The following is a 23456-nucleotide window of genomic DNA, read 5'->3' on the forward strand; positions in this document are numbered from 1 at the left end:
AATAATAGATATAACAATTAAATTGCCAATTTAAGGGCAGGCAGTTGTATAATTGTATGGCCTTCTGATAATGTTTTGCAGGATTTAATGTTTTTGAATATACCGTTTACTACTACTCTTTAGTGTTGAGTCAAGTTATATTTTCCCTTTACGTATGCTAAAAAACAATAGGCAGTAAAATAGAAGATCTATTCAAAGGCAAAGCATGAAAGCAATAAAGTCTGGAGGAATTTCACAAAAGATTAGGAGGGTAGATTAATTGACATGACTAATAACACTTGCATTTTTGGTCTCTGCTTTTAATCCTCAGATATGGATATGCTCCATATGGCTTTTTTAAGAAAATAGGCATCCCTGGACCCAGACCTTTGCCCTTTATTGGGACATTTTTGGAGTACAGAAAGGTGAGACACATTTGTTGAATTAATACAGTGATCTCAGCTGACACTTTGATACCTTTGTCACTCATCTCCTATTTTATTCCTTAGGGCATCCACAATTTTGACACAGAATGCTATCAGAAATATGGAAAGGTGTGGGGGTAAGTGTGTGTGCAAAATATATTATACCATATGTTTATCATGCAATGCTCCAAGGCTGTAACTGACTCGCCCCAATATCTGCTATTGGTTTACAAGACTGTACGACGGAAGGCAGCCTTTACTGGCTATAATGGACACAGCAATGATCAAAACAATCTTGGTTAAGGAGTGTTATTCTGTCTTCACCAACAGACGGGTGAGAAAAATCCACTGTAGGAGCAATGTCACAAGTTAATACCTCAACACTACTGTAATGGGAGAATATAATGTAAACAAGGCTTTCTTTGGTGTGTGTGTGTGTGTGTGTGTGTGTGTGTGTGTGTGTGTGTGTGTGTGTGTGTGTGTGTGTGTGTGTGTGTGTGTGTGTGTGTGCGTGCGTGCGTGTGCATGCATGTGTTTGTGGGGGTTAGGATCTGGGCATAAATGGACGCTTGCGTGACGCTGTATCAATAGTAGAAGATGAGAAGTGGAAGAGGATTCGCAGTGTACTCTCTCCATCATTCACCAGCGGACGCCTGAAAGAGGTTAAAGCACACTGCAGCTTCAACATATTTTAAATAAGAAATATGTCCATGGTTCCAGAATGTTAATATTTATTGATTTGATATTTTTGTTATTTACTTTTGGGCAGATGTACACAATAATGTTGCAGCACTCAAGCAATCTGATCAAGAGCCTTCACATGAAAGTAGAGGCGGATGAAGTCATAGAAGTTAAAGAGTGAGTAATGCTCTTGTTTGTGATGAGATTTGGGCACAGACTCTTCATTAGTGTTATTCAGTTCCGGAAGTTGATTTTGTTATTTGTGCTGTTCAATAAATAGGAAACATTTCTTATCACAAACATTTGGTTGGTTTACATTTTTTCTTGTTCCTACATTACTTTTTTTCAGAGTATTTGGACCTTACAGTATGGATGTTGTGACCAGCACTGCCTTCAGTGTGGACATTGATTCCATCAACCATCCATCTGATCCTTTTGTAGCAAACATTAAGAGAATGGTCAAGTTCAACTTATTGAATCCCTTACTTGTACTTGTGGGTACGTATGTCAAACATTGTGTTCTGTGAGGAGTACGTCTACCTTCAGCCATGAATTAACAATATATTTTCGATTCGTTTTCATTTCAGTTCTGTTTCCATTCTTGGTGCCAATTTTTGATAGAATGGGTTTGTCATTCGTCCCTGCTGAAGTGTTGAATTTCTTCTTCAACTTTCTAAAGACGATCAAATCAGACCGGAATAAGAATGAGCACAAGGTAACATATACAGTGTACAACTGCAATGAATTTGTTTGTTAGATTTTGTGTTCATAACATTTCCCTTGAACACAAACTGGACAATCTAAATGGGATTTCTACTTGTTATTGTCTTGCAGAACCGAGTGGACTTCATGCAGTTGATGGTGGACTCTCAGATGTCAGAGAAGAACAAAGAGGATAAAAGCCCTAACAAAGGTAAAGAAAGAAACCAGATGGAGAAATTAAAGTTCATGGTTTTCATTGTAGTCATGGCTGAAGGGTCAATTTCAGGATATCAATGGTCACTTTGTTCCCTAAGAAATAGCCATTGCTTTTCATTGTTCTCAAGTTAAATATTTTCGTAATCCGTGTATTATGTGATGTTTTGCACCGACAAGTAAAAATGGGACTTTGCAAGAAAGTAGGAGAACATCTTTGTTGGGCAACGGCAGTTAACTAACTGTTGAAGTCAAACAAAGAATCAGGTTAAATAATCAGGTAGCCTATGTTTTGGACCTATAGTATGTGCAAAACTATGAGGACTGAGGAGGATTCATGATGTGATATGCTGTGTCTTGAAGTTCCAGAACCTTGCAAAAAAATGTTCAAGCTTGTTTTAAAAGCTCCAGAGCTTTGTCATAATTTCCAGTACAGACACCATCTTTTTCCAGTTTTAAAATGAGAGACAAAGACCAGTGACAACCCACTGAGCTAAATAACCGTCCAGTTAGACGGACAGAAAGGTTCATGTTTAGTGAATGAAGGAATGAACGGCCAATCCCAAGCTTATGCATTAGGAGCCTTTCCAGACCACAGAGTTACGGGCTGGGGTACCAGCTATAATATCGTGACAGTGATACTGGTTTAATTATGGTGTGTTTGTGTTACAGGACTGACTGATCATGAGATCCTGTCTCAGGCCATGATATTCATCTTTGCTGGCTATGAAACCAGTAGCACCACACTGGGATTTATAGCCTACACCCTGGCAACCCACCCTCACATCCAAAAAACCCTGCAAGAGGAGATTGATGAAACCTTCCCAGAAAAGGTTGCAATATTATATTTTCTGTAATTCATTTTGCTATTATCAGCAACTGATTATGTGTGACCAACTAAAACATACTTTTTACTCCAGGTTCGGCCAACCTATGAAGCCTTGATGCAGATGGAATACCTGGACATGGTTATTAATGAGGCGATGAGACTGTACCCCGTTGCTAATCGATTAGAGAGGATCTCAAAGTCTTCTGTGGAAATTGACGGCGTGACCATCCCTAAAGGAACTGTCGTAACGGTACCAGTTTACACTCTCCACCGTGACCCTGCTTTGTGGTCTGAGCCTGAGGCCTTCAAGCCTGAAAGGTACATTACTGAATTAATGGCAGGCTAAAGTCATATTATATCCAATATTAGTCTTTTGGCTAATCGACTTAAAATCTTTTTTTCAGGTTCAGCAAGGAAAACAAAGACAACATTGATCCATATGCCTTCCTACCCTTTGGAACTGGGCCAAGGAACTGTATTGGCATGCAATTTGCTCTCTTGATGATGAGGTTGGCCATAGTGGAGATCCTTCAGAACTTCAGCTTTGTCACGTGCAAGGAGACAGATGTGAGAAGACATTTTCAGTATTTGTGGTCTTAAAATAGTGTCTTTTTTTTTAACGTGTGATTGGATGAGATCAGATTTGATTTTTGGTAGGGCGTCATTTGTGACACATTTCTTGTTTTCCTAGATTCCAATGGAGCTGGGAATAGATGCATTTACCACACCCAAGAATCCGATCAAACTGAAGCTGGAGCCCAGAGCAATCGTTGCTGATCCTCTCTCAAGCTAACTCTGATTATCTGTAGCAACTAACTTTCTTTTTCAAACCAATCTACAGCATAGCAGTTCCATTTAAAACTAATTAAAGAAAACAATTTAAGTAGACAGGACGTCTTGCAGAACTTGCATCCTTTCAATAAGTATTTCTATAACATAATTTACTTTGCATTACACAATTCCAATAAGAAGACTGTAAAGCCCAGCCAACAGCTTGGCTTGGTTCTATTAAACAAACCACTGCTGATGTTTTTGGCTTTCTCATTCACTGATAGTTTAGTTTAGTTCTACAATTCACTGATGGCATTACAGCCGTTCTTACAATCACATTTTTTTCATTTATATAATAAAAATGCTCACATTTTATTTGGTCAGTGTGTGGTCTCGCTGTTTTGTCACCTTTTCGAAACGGGTGTTCACAATCCTTCAGCTGTATCTAATTTAGTTATCTGGCTGTATTTTTAGACAGACTGGTTGTCCTTAGTTAAAAAAAAATGTAATGGCAGTTGTGTACATGTCAAGGTACTTTTACTTCTGGAGTATTTACATTTTATACTTTATACTTCTACTACATTTACAGTAATAGGTAAATATTATAGCTACTCAACTCTACGATTACTTGACAGCTATAGTTGTTTTTTCATACAAAAGATATGATCCACTTATAATGTATGATGCAATGTTACAGTTTAATATAGTATACACAGTATACAGGATATACAGTTGAAATTAGATCCACCTGGAGCCTCCTCTAGCTCACCTGGTAGACAGTGTGCCCATATAAGCTGAGTCCTTATCCCCTCTCTCTTTCTCTCCCCATTTCCTGTCATTCTCCAGCTGATCTATGATGAAGGCAATACAAAAAAAATCTTTCAATCCAAACATTTCAATCCAAAGTTACACATTAATGCATGACTAATAAAAACAAATGCATATATAATACAGTTTTTTTTCTTCGATTGCCTAAGCACTATTTTGAAAATGGACCAGTTTTTCAAAACACTACACACAATTAGCACAACCACACACCTAATTAGCAGAACACCTCAGACCCTTTGCAAAATGAAACACTCTTGCAAAAACTATACAATAGTTTATAAAAAACATATTTTGTTACCATATGAAACACATTTGTTTCATATGACTTAATTCAGTTTGAACCAGTTACACACTGCTGTTGCTAACCTAAAACACTTAAAAAGCAATTCTACTTCTCAGTGATTAGAGTACTGTTGATGAAGTACAGAGAGAAAGTGCAAATATACAATAAGTTCACCAAACACTACACAAGACCAATGCTGCAGACTGAGGAAAATATAATGTATTTCTCTCCATATACCCAAATCAGTCAACATGTCAACATGGAGAAACACAACAAAACATGTCCCAGTTTTCATGCTACTACAGTAGTGTGTATAACACTGTTAGCTCAGCAAACAGACAATCATGAAATACTGTATCCACTACAGGTTAAAATTACTGAAAATACAGTACAGAAAATACTAGACTTACCTGCTTTTCTAGTGCTTAAACCTGATTGGTGTGTCTACAATTAAGCAATCTTGTGTTTAGATGGCTGGGTTTCACAGATTGGCTCACAGGTGTGGTAATATGTCACTCAGTGCTTTGGAATTGCAAGGAAGTGACATCATGATATACTTCTGTATCTAATGTATACAAGTGTGTTTAGTGTTTTGCAAATCACTGTGTGTAACCTATTGTTTTGCAAAATGTGTGAGGCTGACATTGTGCTTATAGTGGTGAACATCTGGGCCAATGTTTTGCTCCTATAATGTAAGGTTTTGATGTCTAATACTTTTGATTTCAGTGTGTAAGCAACCGACAAAAACTGTAATAATCTCATAATACAATTAGGCCTAACTACTCGGGCAATTTTTCTGCATGCGACTACCTACTTTTGATACTTTAATTACATTTACAGAATAATACTGTGCCGTCTTCGGTATTGCTCTATACACTGACAGCCAGCTCTCTCCTAACATCAAGACTCTGAAGACAGTCGTCCACAGGTTTAATGACGTTGCAAGGAAAGTGTGAAACTGTAACATAGAATCAATTCTATGCTAGCTTTTAAAATACAATATAGCCTAATGTTCAGAATGTAATTTCATCATTTCAAATATTTCCTTTCTACCGTTACACTATATAATAATGTTTACATGTAAACAATATTACGTTCATTCATACGAGTGTAGCCTGTCCTATGACTATAGTTGCCTAGCAACCATGCAACGTAACAGCACCAACGCTGGCGATCACGGACATTTCTAATATAAACTTAACACAAAATAACACTGACATCAAACTAATGATCTATGAACCTATGTAATTATTTAAAAACAGTTGATGAATAGCTAGCCTACCAACGATGCTACTCTAGGCATAAATAGGCAAATGTAGCTGTAGTTGGCTTGCTACATTACCATATATATATATATATATATATATATATATATATGGCTACATTACAACCATAAATCACTGAACCGTTTGTAGCGTTCGTTTACTTCCTAACTACGGCTCATGCGACATAGCGGTTACCAGCTAACTCATAAGACTTGAGGCAAATTAACTTCTTACTTTTAACAGCTTATTTATAACAAAACAAATAGTTTTCCATAAGAAATATTTTGAATGAAGGATTTTTTTTTTCATTGCATGTTTAATCCTACTAAAATAAAGAATCTACTTCTTCCACCAAACGTAAGCTTGCTGTATAGTTGCCGAATTTTGTGCCGTCATGTTACATCAGCTGGAAAAATACAGATACCAGCATAGTACTCTCATGATGATACATGATTATATGTGACTGGAAATAAAACACCAACAGTGGCACATTGCACATAAAACATGTTTGAGTAGAGAGCTGAACCTGACTGAAATAGGCCTATACGCCCTTATCAGAGTCTCACGTGTAAAAGGGGAGTTACCAGTATGCCTACTCTGGTGTGTACAGAGGTGAGAATGAAATAAAAGCTCCACTGTGATAACACTATTGTGGAAATCTTAACCTTTCAGCCACAATGACTGTACACAATTTGGAGCAGATCCTTTCACAAAACATCTTGTCTATAGGTTTATGTTCCTACTTTTCAATATGGTCGAGTCTAAAAAGGTAGTAGAGAAAGAAAGAAGGAGATATAAAGAACAAAGATTAGACTATTCAATGCCAACCCTCTCTCTATTCTATTTCACTGAATAGCTGGCCTAGTTTCAAATGTTAGGACATTATTGCTTCAAGGGGCTGAATCCCAATATGACACACACTCCCATTGTTATAAAACCAGCACTTCCTGCTTCACTCTTAAATCATGATCTCCAATGTGGCAGGTTTGTAACATCATAGTGGCACACAAATGGGCATTAATCAACTCCACTAAACCTTAATTTATAAATGCATCATATAATCAGTAAAGTGTCAGTATTGTCCACTAAATTATACTGATTTGATTGATCCGAGCTGCACGAGTTAATAGTTAGCTACACTAGACACTAAACTAAACTGAAATCCTGTAAGACACGTTTGACATGCCTTCAGCATGCTCACACCCCAGACACAATACGTAGGCCACACAGCATCGACATTAGGCCACATTAGGTTGCGATACTGTCATTTGGCCATTAGGGTGAGCTGAAACACAGTGTGAGACGATGCAAGCCCTCTCCCCCACGAGGCGTTTTTAGGGAAATTCTGAGAAATATCCTGCTCTATCTCGTTGCAAGTTTACGAATTGTCTGCGCAGGAGCATCATTTGCAATCATTTTGAATCGACATATTCTATAAAATTCACAATTAGAGTGCACGTATACACTTAAAACTTAGAAGCTACTATCATAAATAGTAAACATGAAACTATAGTGTGCCAGCATTAGGCAAACTCTGCAAACACTTGACAAATTCACGCTGGGACACAGAATGGGTAGAAATCAACACTGGACGTCCCAAACAAAGAGGTTTATCCCACAACCCCGGGAACGCCCTAATCCCCGCCTCTAGCGAAAATCCCGTCATCCATTGGTCAGATTGTTGCACTACGCTCCTTTGATTGGCTGGCGGCCTGTTCATTGAACGTCTGTTGTTCGCACTCGCCTCAGAGAGAGAACGCCTGTGACAGTGGACTGCTTTGATTCATGCTGTGGTGGAGCCTCCTTTTTGGATTCGGAGAACAATTAATGCGGCTAGAACGCAGCGCATGAGGGTATGTTTACACGGAAGGTTGTGGGAATATTTTCTACATGGCTTCCAAAAATCAAGCCTCCAATTTGATCGGGCTTTTTAGTAAGAAGGCAATTTTGCACTAAGTCCATGTTTCTGACCCAGCCTGATATTTGCTCGTTCTGTATGGGGCTTTGCCATTTCTGGTTAGCCTAGCTAAGTGAAACTTTACAGCCGCAAACTCGGTAGGATTGTGTGCTAAATAATAATGCTAAAATAATATTTAAATACATCAGATAAGAGTAACTATCGCTGAGAACCAGGGGTCTTATGTTGAGTTAATTTCCAGGCTAATTGGTGTGAGTACTTCAGTAACATTGATGCAGTATTGATTTTACCATTATCACTTCAGGCAATCTATATTGGTAATAGCTTAGTTGGTGTTTTTGTGATGTTTGTGACACTAAGCAATTGAAGTGAATGTTGCCTACACGGAAAATAATGACAGTCCCTTGTGTCAGACAAAGGCCCAGGACGGCAGGTGGATCCTCTGCTGTTCCTGAGCAACCGCTGCGATTATTTATTGCTTTGAACACACTGAGCAGTCTGTCTGGACATTGAACACATTAGGTCCTTCCTGGTTACTGAGCCAGGATGAGTGAAGTTTAACCCAGACTTTCTTTGTGAACTGACTGTGTCTGAATGCACACAAGCATGGATGCATTGTTGACACTCACCACGGACTAGCGTTGTCAAATTAGTTGTAATGCTGTTCCATATATACTTGTAAATCTGGCTTGATCATCATCATTTGCTGATTTTGCATGGATGCCATCTAATGACAAGACTGTAGGACATTGGCCGGTTTATGAGTTCATCACATAGACAAACAACACAAGCAACACTGTGATTTGAAACCATGCGGGCTACAGAGTGGGATTCAGGGATTTACTCTTGAGTGATGCTTCCCATGGTGTGGGCATTCCTGGAATGTTGGAATGATTTTCCATGGAAGCTGATTTACAGATATCGGGTGACACAGAGTATTGACAGTATTGACAACACTAATATCTAAACTAACTTAGATCTGTGTGTGTGTGTGTGTGTGTGTGTCTACAAGTTAGAAGCCACACACAGTTTGTTGCTTTGCTGTGAATGTGTGGTGTGCCACAGAATGCACTGAAGAATTTGGAGGCTGCAGTAAGAAAGTAAACAGTAGCTACACTTGATTTTCAACCTTGGCTGAGGAGAGGAAAAGTTTGTTAAAAGTGAAGATGAGGACAGTAGCTTTCACTTTTGATACAGATGGGTGACAAATGACAAAAAAAACAATAATATAATAATAAATATAATAACATAACAAATGGCGATGCTTCCATACATGGCTTGAGGGATTACTGAATGGTTTGACGAGCATCACCAGAGGAATAATCCTCCACTGGAGTTGTTCTGGGAGCCCAACACCTTCCTTTCTAAGACACTTTAATGTGAATTTCTTTTCTTGTACATATTATACAGCAAATAAACATAATGCATACTGTGACCCTGAGCTGAGCTTGTTATTGGATGTCAGTTTATTTATTCATGTTGTGTGTGAGAGAGAACAAGGTGAGGTGTAAGAGTCTGGCTGATCATTACTGTTATCTGACTTCCCAAATTGCATGTACCTTGTCAAACATGATTAACACTCTGAGGAGCAGCCGCGCCACTATAAGGCACTGATAATAACCTGAAAGTGACTTCACCCAAGATGAAGTCAACTGTGTTTTGTCTTTCTCTTAATTTTAAGGATGATGTCAGCTGTGTAAAGTGTGTTATGTCTGGATCCTATGACTATGTCCTATGACTAAAGACCTAGCTGATGAATCACAGGATACAGTGAATGGAGTGTGGGCGGGATAGCTAATACCTTAAAAGTGTGTGCCAAATAAGATGTTTCAAACATTGGCCTAACATTGTTGGTATTTGGAGCACATTGAATCTTCGCAGTGGGGAGTGAATAGAGCAGACAACTGTCCTCAGTCTCTCAGAAACTTAACATGCAGATATGCTAATTACTTCTTGTTTATAACCCTGAGCACAACCCAGTGAGGCCACAGATGGGAACTCAAGTCCCATCCTATCACTCACTGACAAAATGCACTCAGACAAGCCACTACTGGGCTAAGTGCTATGCTACATATAAATCCATGTACACCCAGAAGCATTTTTATTTCTTGACTGGGTAGATCATTCAGATTGCATTTTATGTTAATTTGCTTCTTTTAATTTAATAAAACTAACCAGAACGAATATATATTTCTCTCATTCCCTCTCACTCCCTCTGTCTCCTCAGGATGAGAAGATGAACGTGGAGGCTCTAAGCAGAGCAGAGCTGCTGACTCTTCTCAGTGTCCTGGAGGGAGAGCTGGAAGCCCAGGATGTGGTCATACATGCCCTGAGGGTGAGTTGGCCACTACATCTGATACACACAAATCCCCCTGTTGACTCTGTTATACACATTGCAGAACATCTCAAATACATTTAGCAGCATAATTACATACTGTACATACATAGTAATAACTAAAATAAAATGGTACTATAGCCACTATAGCAACCATTAAAAAAAAACACGCTCTTTTGCCTGTCTGACACACTAAAATTAACCTGTTTCAGTATTACACCCCCCAAAAGAATGTGAGCTAGCAGGGAGGGGATGTGTAAACAGGAAGCTAAGGAAACAGAGCTAGTAAAGACAATGGCGCAGGAGTCATTGTGGTTTCCCAGGCCTTTTATTCCACCAGAGCACCAACATTATCGCTTGTCAGACCAGTTGAAATCCGTGTTTCTTATTTTCACCTTTTTCTTTCAATGCAGGCACTATTCAGACCTGAATATGTCCACATTGTGTCTAGACCCAGTTCAGACAGACTGCAGTGCATACCTGGCTTGTGTCAAATGTGTCTTGAGAAGCTATTTGTGCTCCCATTTATTTTAATCTGGGAAACTCCCGTTGCTGCAGAAACAAAATTTGCCCTCGGCCAAAGAGAAAGACTTTGGTGGCAGTTTGGCACTTTGCCTCGGGTACATACCTCAAACCCTTGTGAGAGTTGTTTGGCCCTGGCAAATCAGCTGTATCCAACTGTGTTTTGAAAGCTAAACAGACTACGGAGATGACTAGGCAGTCTTACAAGGCAGTCAGAGAAAAATTTGCATTAATGCTATGCTTAATATGTGAACACTGGCATCTCAGACAACTTCTGAATGTTTTGAGGTGCAATGTCCACTTGGACAACTTGAAGTGCACATTGTGAACAGCACATCAGACATTATGCAACAGAATCCTTAAAAATCCTCAGTTTTGTGCAGCTCATTCATTCATATTCAAGTGAAAGAACATAGCCTTCCTTCAGGCACAATGCTTTGCAGTGTTTGATTCTAGTCTGATTGGCTCTCTCCGTGCCCCTGGCTGCTTTTCACACTCATGACCGCAGCAGCTGCTCCATGCTTAGATAAAGCTGCTTAGGCCCTGAATGCTTGACTCATTGTCTGAAATGTGATTGAGGTTGTGATGAGGACAAGTAGCAACCATGACAGGCCACTGTCTTGTTCTAATGAACAGGCCTTAATAGTGAATTGTATCTAGCAAGCAAGTGAGGCTGTAATCATGAGAGAATTCCAGTGCTAGGGCCTGAGGGGCTGAGTATCTAACCGCACCTGCTCAGATGCATCTTAGATGGTAGTTGTCAAAATCAGAATTAGAATAAGGTTTATTGCCAAAGCACGTTATACTTAAAAGGAAATTGCATTGGTGGTCCAGATCTGACGCAGGCAAGGTTTGCCCCAAACTCACTTCCCTTAGGACAAATGTACAGTCGCCTTGCTGTCTCGTCTGTACTTATTCCTCTTTCCATATCTCTCTCCCTCCTTTCCTCCTTCTCTCTTCCTTACACACAGCCACATGACGGGGGGTCTTTCATGTTTGACCATGACCCATGTCCTATTTGCCCACTCACACACTCACACACACACACACACACACACACACACACACACACACACACACCCACACACACACACACACTCTGCTGGTCCATGGTGGGCCAGTTAGAGGCTGCAGTGTTTATTGTGGAGAGGATGTACAGATTTGTAGAATCAAATCACTGACTTCCCTAGTACCCACCGGGGGCCTGTACACCAGTTTAACTGAATGGCCAGAGTTAGGGCAGATTGTGTGTAGACATGTGGCTGCAGAGGGGAGTGCCAGGGATTGATGGCAGGCTAACATGTACAATATTGAGTGTCTGTGTCCGTCAATGATTTGGCACTTTGTCATTTCCCCACTGTGATTTTTCCCTGGATTTTGTTATGCCTCAGTGTTTTTTTCTAACTAGAGCTCTCTTCTCAGTGTTGTCAGTTAACAATAATCAAACTCAGTGTGTGTCAATATTATTTAGTTGTATGTGAGGACAGTTGAGAAAGGCAGAAGGGGCTCTCAAATCCTCACCACTCTTTTCCAACTTCAGATATTTTCTCCTCTCAGTAGCAAGTACTTGGGATGCCTGTAGATTGCTCGGGACAACCGTATTCGGGCGCTTTTTTAACCCTTCCTTCACCCGAAACCCCTGAAAACGTGGAACTGTATCCGTGTTTGCTTACTTATAAGATTACGTCACCTTTGGGACTTGTCTCTACATATTCTTTATTGTTTGTAGTTGTCATCACTAAGGAGACAGATGAACAGTTTTACTAGAGAGAACATTGCTGAGAACATGACACCAGAAACAGGTCCTGCATTCCAACAGGAGTGGCATATCTTAGGAGTTGTTAATTGTCTATATCTTTATGGGAACTAATGTGCTATTATTGTATTCTCTCTCTCTCTCTCTCTCTCTCTCTCTCTCTCTCTCTCTCTCTCTCTCTCTCTCTCTCTCTCTCTCTCTCAGGCATACATAGCATAAATCCAGCATAGAGCAAGTTCTCATTAGCTCAAAGGAATGATAGTTAAAGACAGAAAAACAGAACTACACCTGCCCTTTAAATACTCAGTAAGGGAGCTCTAAAGTAAGTCCTTCTTGATTGTTGTTTCACTACTTTCAAGACCCAAGTACACACAAGTGAACCCAGTGGGAAACGAACTTATGACACTGTGATATAGAAATATGTCTCAGGTATGCTTCCATTTTTTTTTTCAAGACTTGGTGGTCTTAAGTGTCTGTGAAACAAATATTGCTGCTTGACAATGGATTGAACAGTTTTTGTTTACCCAGGCCACCAAGTTAGTGTAGTTACAATGTTGCAGTCATGCTCAGCAGGGCCAGTTTTGCTTTCCATATGATGTCATATACTGTAATCCTAAAATGCTTTGTCTATTTTTGCAGACTGATGTGTTTTCCTGACTCCATAAAAACAATAGGGCCTGGCTAGAGTGTGCTGTTCAGATAAGATTGTATATCACTGCCCAATTTGGACATGTTGTCAAGATTGGTAAGGGGAAAAAAGCACAAAGGAAGGACATACACGGAGGGTTCCCTTAAAAGCAAAGCAATACCTAATATAACACTGTAATGCACACTGGTCTATGATGTCAGTTAAGTGCTTCCATATCAACAGCCTGAGAAAGTAAAGCTCCTTGGCCTGAAAATGCTGAGATGACATCAAAGTAGCTGTTACTTAGTTTGAATTGTGCTGAGATGACACACACAATTCACAGTTTTCCTTAGGATGCCTTTTTATAGCAGCCTCTCTTATCCCTAGACCCAGCTCGAAACTATAGGACCGTATCTGTAATGGTAACGAGCTCCACCCTTCACTGCTATTTGCACTGAACAGGAAAGTATTTGCCTGCTACAAATAGAATAGTGATATCAGAGGTCAGTCTGAGATAAGAGCAATCACTGCTTTCTCAATGCTGTCTGTTCTTGTGTCGTGTTTCAAGAAATACCGGAGCACTTCCTAGTTCCACCTAATGATATGTTTCTGCCAATGCATTGCCTGATCAAAGGGTGTGAACACCTGCTCCCATGTTTCATTACTAAGATCATGGCTGATGCAGTTAAACATTACTTGGAAGTTGTCTCGTTGCACGGCCCATAAAGTAAAGTGAGGTTTTGTTTCGTGTCTTCCCAGTTATCTTTATACCATCTTTGGTTAATGGGTGGGTGGGAGGTGTGGAGGATACAGTTTAAGCCTTAAGCACACACTGTAGCTTACACTTCAAAAAGCCTACTTAAAATATCATTCCTCGCGGTGTTCTCTACAACATTTGCATGCATGAGAGACAATGTTGTTTTTTTTAAAGACTGATCGGCTTGCCTTGCACATAATGTAAACCCATCTTTTGCCTTTAGTGAACTGCCTGGATTGTATTTTGAATGTACACATTTACATGTATTGTTTGTTTTTAAACAAAGCATGCAATGATATAAATGATGCTGAACGTGCGCAAATGGCTCATACTCACTGGTTATTCATTTTCAATACTGATTAACCTTAGAGGACATTCTGTACGATCAGTGAGTTCTCAGTAAATGCAGATGAGGGCCCAAAGCAGGTACTGTATCACCAGTACAACGGTACACCTGGTCGATTCAGGACAAAAATGACCCTTCTCATCCTGAGAATGTCACTTAATGAGAGTAAATGTTTATCTGAAGAGATGTCAGGACATCAGGTTCCACTAATGAATACGTTTTAAATGACTATGTGCAGTGGGCCATTTGTAAATTTTTATCAGGGGGGACGGACCTGGTTAGTTTTGGTCACCAGTGACTAGCGAACCGCCCCATGAACTACTCTTTTGGTTCTGTTCCCCCAAGACAAAACTACATACTATTATCCTGTCAGAGTGTCGTGTAGCTAATGATTATGTTGACCTTATAAATGGCTAGTTGGCTAGTCATTAGCCCCAAGCACCAGACTGTCACAACAAAGTCCTTTTCCAGTGCTCAACCAAACTACGGCATGTTGGGCTGGTATGTGATTAGTTAGTTAGTAGTTCATTAGTTCTCATAGTATTTCTTTGACATTTTCTCAACTCGTGCCTTAGAGAAAGACTTCATTGCACTCAGTTCAAACATGGTTGGTCTGTCAAGCCTGTCCTAATTCAAGAAGATAAATTACCAAATGTAATCTTATGAGGACTTGATTGACTACAATTGCATGAGCTTTTTTATTTGTTTGTAGTCACTGTCTCACTTTCCCATTTCGCATTTACTCCAAGTTTCCCCAGACGACGGTTCTGTAATTTCTTAATAATGACCTGCACCAACAAAATGGGCCAGATAGGCCTTTGTGTCTGTTTGAGTTTGCAGCCTCACAGCTCTGTTAAATCAGATGTGACTGCCAGTGGATTGATACCTCTAACCTGCCAAGGTCAGCACGACTGACAAGTGGTCCATTGACTATATGTCCTTCTTCGCTATTAAGTAGAGCAGAGTAGTTGTCCTCTCCCCAGGAGAAAAACTGCACTACTAATGTCTTACTTCCTCATCCAAGAAAACGCTGAAGCCAGAGATAAATCTGAACAGAATCCAACACTAGAGCGTCTGCAGCTGACCTGCTGTCTTCTTTTGTTGCCCTTGTTCTTTGCTCAACATATTAGCCTGTCCCCTTTTCTACTTTCTACTTGACACTATGCTTCTCTTGCACTGCAAATAAAGTTGTCTTTATGGTTTAAAATAACGATATAGAACTCAAAGACAACCTCATACACGTTTATTTTGCTGTTTAACGAAAGTAAAATGCTCGAGCATCCCGATGCGTTGTCCTCTGTCTCTTGTTGGGAAGATGCTTGCACGGGACTTCTTAATTTCTATGGAAGAATCTTTCCATATCTGACAGGTCTGGTCCTGCTGTCCTTCTGTCTATGTGTCCAACTGTTCTTCTGAAGAGTAGATTAATTCACCAGGATCGCATACCTTTCCCATAACCCCCACTGCAAAGCTTCTGGATTTAGGATGTTACCCTGGAGACAGCCGGTAATGCTAAGAACCTTATGCAGCATGTTGTGCAGCTGCATGCTCATACATGCATGCATATAAGCTACATATGTGCATGCACATGTATTCATCCTCATTTTAATAGTAATTCCATTGTTTTCATGCACAGTATTATTAAGAAGTCAGATTAAGGGCTGAACTATACATTTGTAACAGGATATATGCACCCAATACCACTCAGAGCTACTGACTTCATTGTGTGACAGTCATTACACAGGCTCTTTAAGGAAACACTACTCCTTTGCTCTTTTCAGCTCACACAAGGGCTTGATTGTGCCCTGAAGCAGGTAGGTAACTGACTGACCGAGAATATTTCCAGTTGAAAAGCATCAGGTTGTGTTTCACACCTCGTTACAGCTGCAGGAATGCATTAGAGCAGGGATCTTCAATGGGGGGTCCGGGACCTCTAGGGGGTCCTCAGAATCAAAGTAGGGGGGCCTCCAAATTATTGTTAATTTTCAACAACAACAAAAAGTCCTAACATGAATCCAACATATTATTAGCAAATATAAATTCCTACTGATGATAGGCTCTCTGGCCTGTAGGTAAGGTAGTCACTAAGGCCATACACATAGCCATACACAGTTAATCCTAAGGATTTACTTTGCCACATGCATGTTTAACATGAAAATATGATTTATAAAATCATGCCAGCTATTTTAATAGCTTACTATTCAATGCAAAAAAGTCTTTAGGCCACCCTACATGTTATGGTAGCCCCAGTTTAATATGCAACTTAATTGTATACAATATATGTAGTAGGGGGTCCCTGTGCCATCTCTCTTTCAGTTAAGGGGTCCTTTACTTACTAAACGTTGAAGACCCCTGCATGAGCTGTTGAAGAAGGTAATGCTCAACCAAGCTGTAGCGCACTGGTTAACAGCTAGAACATTGCATAGATTTCTTTATACAAATTGTATAATTACATACTTGATGCAAATTCAAAGAAAATATTGATTATGAAACATATATTCTGAGCTGTAGAGACATTTGTCACCAGTAGTTAGGCAGAAATGAGAGCTTTGCAGCAGAGAGGTTTTGCTTGTTGCGCCCTCTCATAAAAGAAAGCACACTCTGTCATTATGATCAGGACCATCCAGAGAAAACCATGGGAGACTCGAGTCTGGTCTCCCATGGTGACTGCTACACACACACACACAATCCAATCTCAGCCTGTCCCTTAATGGTCTGTTTAAACAGTTATTTAATTTAATTTTAAGAAACTGCAGTTTTTTCGACAGCTAGATGAAGAAGCTTTACAGCTTTATTTCAAAGCCCAGCACAAAACACATGCACACAGCCACAGGTAAACCTACACGCACAATGGCGTACACACACATACACATTCACATATACCAAAAAAGGAAAAAGAGACACAGGCATACTACAGACACACTCATACCCACTCTCACACATTGAAACCTTCTGGGTCAGCCATGGATATAATGCGTAAGACTGAAGGCACTGAGACAGTGTCTTTGTTCAAGTCCTGTAATCTCTTCACTGAGGGTCACTCACATTCTTTGTTCAGCCAGAGAAAGAGCCTCAAATATAGCATCCTTACTGATGCCTTCTGTGTGTGTATTTGTGCTGCCACTGTCTGAGAGCGTGTGAGAAAAAGGCTCACAGAAAGGTCGAAGTAAACATATGGCAAGTAGAGAGAGGCATTTTCGGAGTAATGATGATGAACAGGCAGAGGAATGCAGTGTCATGCATGTTTGGGCAGGGAGGCGAAGGGGGCCAGAGGACTGGGGTGCCTGATGAGGACTGGACTGGGAGACAGCGACGGGTGTCCCGAAGGCACGTGGAGTGAACTATGTGGCTTGTGCTTACAGCACTGACCCTGCAGGCCTCCAGAACTCAAACCTACTCACTGTATGTAGTTAATGAGACCTCCTGATGATATAGCAGGGTGACCCGGAGTAAGGTCAACAAGGCCCAATCAAGTGTCACTTCATTGCTTGTCATTCCAGTCTGTTTCTCTCAAACAATCATGAGTAAATGGAAACTAGGTAAATTGCCTGCATTTTTTTATCCCTCACGATTTTATTTCACCCTTAACATGTGTGCTATTTTAGGAATAGGTTTAATCTAACCTCTTCATTAAAAACACCTCTGTGTGTGTGTGTGTGTGTCTGATTTCATGGCCCGGTCCTTCACCCCAGCATCCCTGGGGAGGAGTTAACATCTGCCCCTGGTGGGGGTTGGAACGCCGCGCCTCACCTCATTGTGTTTGGGTTGAGGGTAAAGACCATCTGCTTGTGCTCACGCTGACATTAACATCACTCCACACAGATTTCCTGCAGACAGGGACACACACTTACTTCCGAGTCTATGTTCAATGGCCATATGATACATAAATTTATTACCTAAAAGTCAATCCAATGTTCATACAGAATGTTTTTGATGAGTTACTTTGTGTTTTTCTTGGCACTGACAGTTGGGGCCTCATTTTATCTTCTTAACACATTTTTCCTGTTCTGCAGTGTGGAAAGGAGACCTCATCCTATCAAATGCATGTACTGATACACAAGCACACTGGTCATTTTTCTGATCAGTCAGGACTGAACTTGTACATGGACGTATATTCATTTTTCTTGCCACAGTTTTTAGCCATTAAAGACATACACGGCTCTTGGCTAGATTTGATCCAGCACATGCTGCTAATGGAACGGCCTAACCGTATAATTACATGTGTGCTATATGTTTGTGTGTGTCTAGGCTCAGCACAGAGATGCTTTCGTCCAGGAGCGTTATGGCCAGTACGACCTCAGCGATCCATTCCTGGCCCTGCAGCGGGACAGCGAGTCTGCGGAGCGCCAGAACACACTCACCCAGCCACACACACACCTGCAGGGCCGGGCGGTGGGCCCAAACCCTCTGGCTGTGCTTAAACTGGTCATGGCTCACTGCAAGAAGATGCAGGAGAGGATGATGGGACAGCTGGCTGCTGCGGAGAGCAGACACAGGAGGGTAAGTAATACAGTCGTGAACACACACTCTCACACATTCAGTGAGTTCTACAGCACAGCTCACCCATCTTCATTGCAGATATGCTGCAACCACCCAAGTACCCAGTCAGTGTCCCACTGGGGCTCACACCTGTATAATAGGCTTGTTGAGTGTGTGCGAATGTATGCGTTTATCTATTTGTCTTCATGTTTCTCCTGTAGACTTGGCTTGGGGGACTGAGGCAGACAGTAGCCACACCCAGGGCTTTATCACAACAGAGCTCATAAACATGCATCTATATTAGAGCCCGACCGATATTATCCGCCAATATTAGGCATTTTCCAAACTCGTTATCAGCATTTATAATGGCCGATAAATTAATATTTAAAAAATAATAATAAAAAGGGACGAAACCCCCTTCAACCATGTTCTGAGTGTTGGCGTTGCATAGTTTGTCCACCAGAGGGCGCTCTACAACCTCCCTGTTTACAACACTCATGTTTAACCCTTTAAGTTTCATATCTTAAGTTTGTATTTTTTTATACATTTTATTTATCAGAACTTTAATATATTTTGATGTTCTGTTGTGACAATAAAACAAACAAGTTTATTTTTAAACTGCATTATCATATTATTTTAGTTACGACTCATAAATAACTACAAATAACTAATGTTAGGGAAATCTGTTTGTGTTTTGTTACGCATTTCTGGATTTATTTTAAAATATATATCGGCCGATATATCGGAATATCGGATTTTTAGAGAGTTTATGAAACTGACAAAACCTTGTATAAATGAAGGAGAGGTTCTGCTATACTTGCTGATTAGTCGGGCGACAACTTTTACAGCGTCAATACTGTGTGAGGCAGGACACCTCTTATAAGAGAAATAAATCATAGAAGGTAATTTGCTCTTTTGAGAATGTTGTCAAATTCATGCACTGAATCCTGCAACAAGAAACCTGTCTGCATTTCACGTAATCAAATTCTTTGATTGTTTGATAGATGATAGCTGATCTGGAGGAGGAGAAGCGACGGCGTGCCCAGGAGTCTGCGCAGAGTGATGATTTCACCTTCATGCTGCAGACACAAAAAGACAAACTGCTGCAACAGGTATGACTGACATAGATAAAAGGTAAAAGATACAAACTGTATGTGTACTGTTGCATTGTGTGTGTGTGTGTGTGTGTGTGTGTGTGTGTAAAGTCTTAGCAAAACTGGTGCTCACAATTCTCACTTGCTGACAGATGAGCACATCTGGTGAAAGAGATTTTACTTCTTCCCTTCTCTCTCCCTGTGCTCTTCATCTGTCCCTCTCCTCTGCCTGCCTGCACACTGTCCTTCTTCAGATAGGCAGCTGTGATTTAAAACCAAGCGACCGAGCAGGGAAGCATCAGTGCAGTTCCATTGTGTAACTCAGTAGGTTGGAGGGCTTGGCCTGTTAAAGTACAGACACACACAGGCACCCATATGCACAAGCACAGGGCTGTTCCATAGGAAACAGAGGAGGAAGAGGCCATTGTTTAGTTGTCCAGCAGTCATGTGGCTTTATGGCCTCAGGAAACCTGAGATAATGGATGTCCATGTCTAATGCAAGGTCAGCTTTCGGCACACACACTGTGAGCACACAATCAACCACTATACAAACTTTGTACAAGGGCCTTACGTAAGAAAGGGTTCCTGAGTGTCTCCCAGTCTTTCCTGCCTGTGTGTTTTTTTTTTGTACACTAATCATACATCAGATTGTATTTAAACACCTTCCATTTCCTACTATTACTCATCAAAGCTGTCCAATCACTGTCTAATGACCTCATCGCAAACTGAACTTTCCATAAACATGCCTTTCAAGCAACACACTTTCTGTCCCTCTTCTGACTCTGAAATGACACCTACTATCTTTCATTTATTTTCCTATTAAATTCTGTGTGATTCAAGTGGACCTAATTTACCTTGTAATGGGTTTAGTGCAAAATACATATCCAAATGTTTTACACCGAAAACTACTTTTTGGAAAACAATTGTATTTTCAAAAAATGGGGGACGTTTCTCATCCTGTGTTGGATCTAATGTAACAAAGCAGTGCTCTTTTGCCTCCTTGTGGTCAAATGTGGAAAAGCTGCCTCGCCTTGACTCTTGTATCTCGCTCCCTCTCTTTCTAGTTGGAAGTGGAGCGTGCAACAGTGCGGAAGTTAGAGAAAGAACAAGCACAGGCAGTGAGCCGGGTAGAGGAGTCACTGTCCCAGCAGCAACAGCTCTCCTCAACCCTGACTCTGGAGCTCCAGAAAGCCAGCAGCCAGGCTCAGGAGGAGGCTCACAAGGTCTCTCAACTCCGCAACTTGCTCCAAGAGGAGACCAGTGCCCTGGAGAAGCTCCGGGGGGTTCTTGAAGATAAGAAGAGCAGGGCAGTCCAGCTAGAGGCCAGGTCTGAGAGGCAGCTGGCTGAGTTTGACACCGAACGAGAGCAGTTGAAAGCCAGGATTAGCAAAGAGGAGGAGAGGAGTAGGGAGCTGGAGAGACAGCTGGAGGAGCTGAGGAAGAGGTTGGCTGAAACTGGAGGAGGCAAAGAAGAGGGAAAGGAGGCTGTGACAGAGGTGACAGACTCACTTTCCGAGATGTCGGTGGTGTCCACCTCTGTTCAGACAGAGCCGGATGAAAAAACAACTATTACTCCTACATCCTCCTCCCTGTCAAAGGTCAACGGCCATTACACTCATAAAGAGACAGAACCGACACAGGAGGGCAGAGGAGCAGAAAACGGAGGGGTGGTAGAGAATGGGGGAGGAGCACTTTTGCATTCCCCTCTTCACCCGCATCCTCACCCTCACTCTCCCTCTAGCACTGCCTCCTCTTCCCTCTCCTCTTCCCCCATTTCCTCCCCCGTTCTTGCCAAGCGTCTGGGCAGCCCAGGCTTCCATCAGTCTTCCTACCAGGCTGGTGTCAACCAGCGATTCCAGGCTGCTAGGCACAAGTTCCAGAGCCAGGCTGAGCTAGAGCAGCAGCAGTATGGTGGCCCTCTTTCCCCCAGGGACCTCTCCCCCACCACCTCTTCCATCCCTCCCCCACTGGAGCACAGCTCAGCAAAGCAGCTGGCCCGCAACACTGTCACTCAGGTGCTGTCCCGCTTCACCAGCCAGCAGTCTGGCGTCAAGCTGGCGCCAATTAGCAGCTCGCCATTCGGTACAGACTACCGCAATATAGCCGCATCTCCTCCTGGGGTTAGGTCGCCTTCCTCAGGGCCTCTATCTCCGGGCATCCGCTCCCCCCTCACTCCTCGCTCCGAGAGGACTCATCCTCCTCCGATCCCTCCCAAGAAGCCAGGCACGAGTCCAACTCCAGGCTCCCCAAGTCACTCTGCTCGGACCAGCCTCTTTCCAGAGCTGACAGGTAACTGTGGACACAGCGACAGTGGGCTGGAAGGAGCCAATGAGCCAGACCTGGTTTTATCTTCTAGCAGTTAACGGCCGGATCATAATGGGTCATGTCTTAATCAAAATTAATGTAATATTCATCTTTGCCAGCCCTTAATCCCCACTTGGTAGCACTCATAATCAGTAATATAGACACTTCAAAGCTGGACTGGTTCAAACAGATGAATTTAAGAGTTTGTCACACCCCTACCTCTATACCACAACCTGAGAAACAATCAGAAAATCAAATATAGTATATTAGGATTTTTTTGTTAGCGGATTTAATATTTCTATTAACGTTCCTGTCTGTATTACTTTATATAGATTTTTGTAAATTGGAAGTTTTAGAATGAAAATATTTATCTTTTGTTTTTAACTTTAATCCTGTTAAGGGTGTTTAGATATTATATATAGATATACCAAGCTAAAGACCTGGTTTGGTTTTGAAGAAAGAAATGTTAGAGATGAGATTCCATTGTACAACACTCCTTTTTTTCCCTTTATGCTTAAATTGTCCTGTTAGTATAAAAAAGAAGACTTTAGCCAGAAGCAACACTGTATAGCAAGTAGAAGGGCTAAATATAATAATTTATATGAATGTATAGCAAAGCTATCATCATTTCACAATAGAGTAGTGAGTAGTTTTTTTGTTTTTGTTTTTTTTCCAATGAATCCTTATGCAGTTCATGTTGAGATGATCCATGGGAACACTATCATACTGTAAATAGTTTAAGGTAAATTCCCAGTTGACTCTCTATGAAAGAACATCACATGCACCATATCGACCAGCCCTACACGTATGTGCTTTTTTTCTATTACACTTGTCATGAATACACTGAATCTTGTCTTGAAAAGGGAGAGCACACTTTGTACTACATTACTGTAAAATACTGTATCTATGATTTTGTTTTTTATTCAGGGAAGGTTAATTTCTGCTTTACCCCATGTCACAACTATGTGCTAACTTTATCCCATCAATGAACATGATGGGGACTAAAGGTTTGAATCTTGCTACTGTTAACTGTTTCTATAGTATGTCAAATAAATGACATAATATTGTGTCTTGTCCTAACAGTGCTACACGTTTGTTTTAGGTTTACTGTGTTTTGTTTTCTGGCTTTAAAATCAAGAATTGATTGAAATAGTTTTAGCCAGTCAATTTAAATCTGCAGATATATTATTACAGTTTTCCAGCGAGGGGCAACATCCATCAGCTGTCTCTGGTAAATACGCATATCATGAACACCTGCAACATCTAGCGCTGTTTTAAATAAATTGCCCATGCCTTAACGCTCACTGTTTCAAAGTGTTTATGTTCAAACAGCTGGCAATC

The 23456-nt window shown here is 41.0% G+C and overlaps 2 protein-coding genes across 2 annotated transcripts; both read left to right on the forward strand.

Moving 5' to 3' along the window:
• Positions 1-290: 290 nt before the first annotated feature.
• On the forward strand, positions 291-3975 carry LOC120558362 (cytochrome P450 3A27-like; the record flags this gene model as incomplete). The annotated part of the gene is made up of 12 exons (XM_039799332.1): positions 291-404; positions 489-541; positions 639-738; positions 953-1066; positions 1174-1262; positions 1435-1583; positions 1673-1800; positions 1920-1998; positions 2673-2833; positions 2921-3147; positions 3234-3396; positions 3521-3975. Coding segments are annotated over 12 exons (1479 nt in total), but the record flags the coding sequence as incomplete, so codon positions are not given.
• Positions 3976-7702: 3727 nt separating this feature from the next.
• On the forward strand, positions 7703-23419 carry LOC120559315 (CTTNBP2 N-terminal-like protein). Its single transcript, XM_039800950.1, has 5 exons — positions 7703-7829; positions 10122-10229; positions 18487-18738; positions 19722-19829; positions 20876-23419. Exons 1-5 carry the CDS (start codon positions 7824-7826, stop codon positions 22172-22174), a joined length of 1773 nt encoding a protein of 590 aa, XP_039656884.1. The 5' UTR covers positions 7703-7823; the 3' UTR covers positions 22175-23419.
• Positions 23420-23456: the final 37 nt, after the last annotated feature.

The sequence above is a fragment of the Perca fluviatilis genome, chromosome 5, assembly GCF_010015445.1.
Source record: "Perca fluviatilis chromosome 5, GENO_Pfluv_1.0, whole genome shotgun sequence".
Lineage (NCBI taxonomy): Eukaryota > Metazoa > Chordata > Actinopteri > Perciformes > Percidae > Perca > Perca fluviatilis.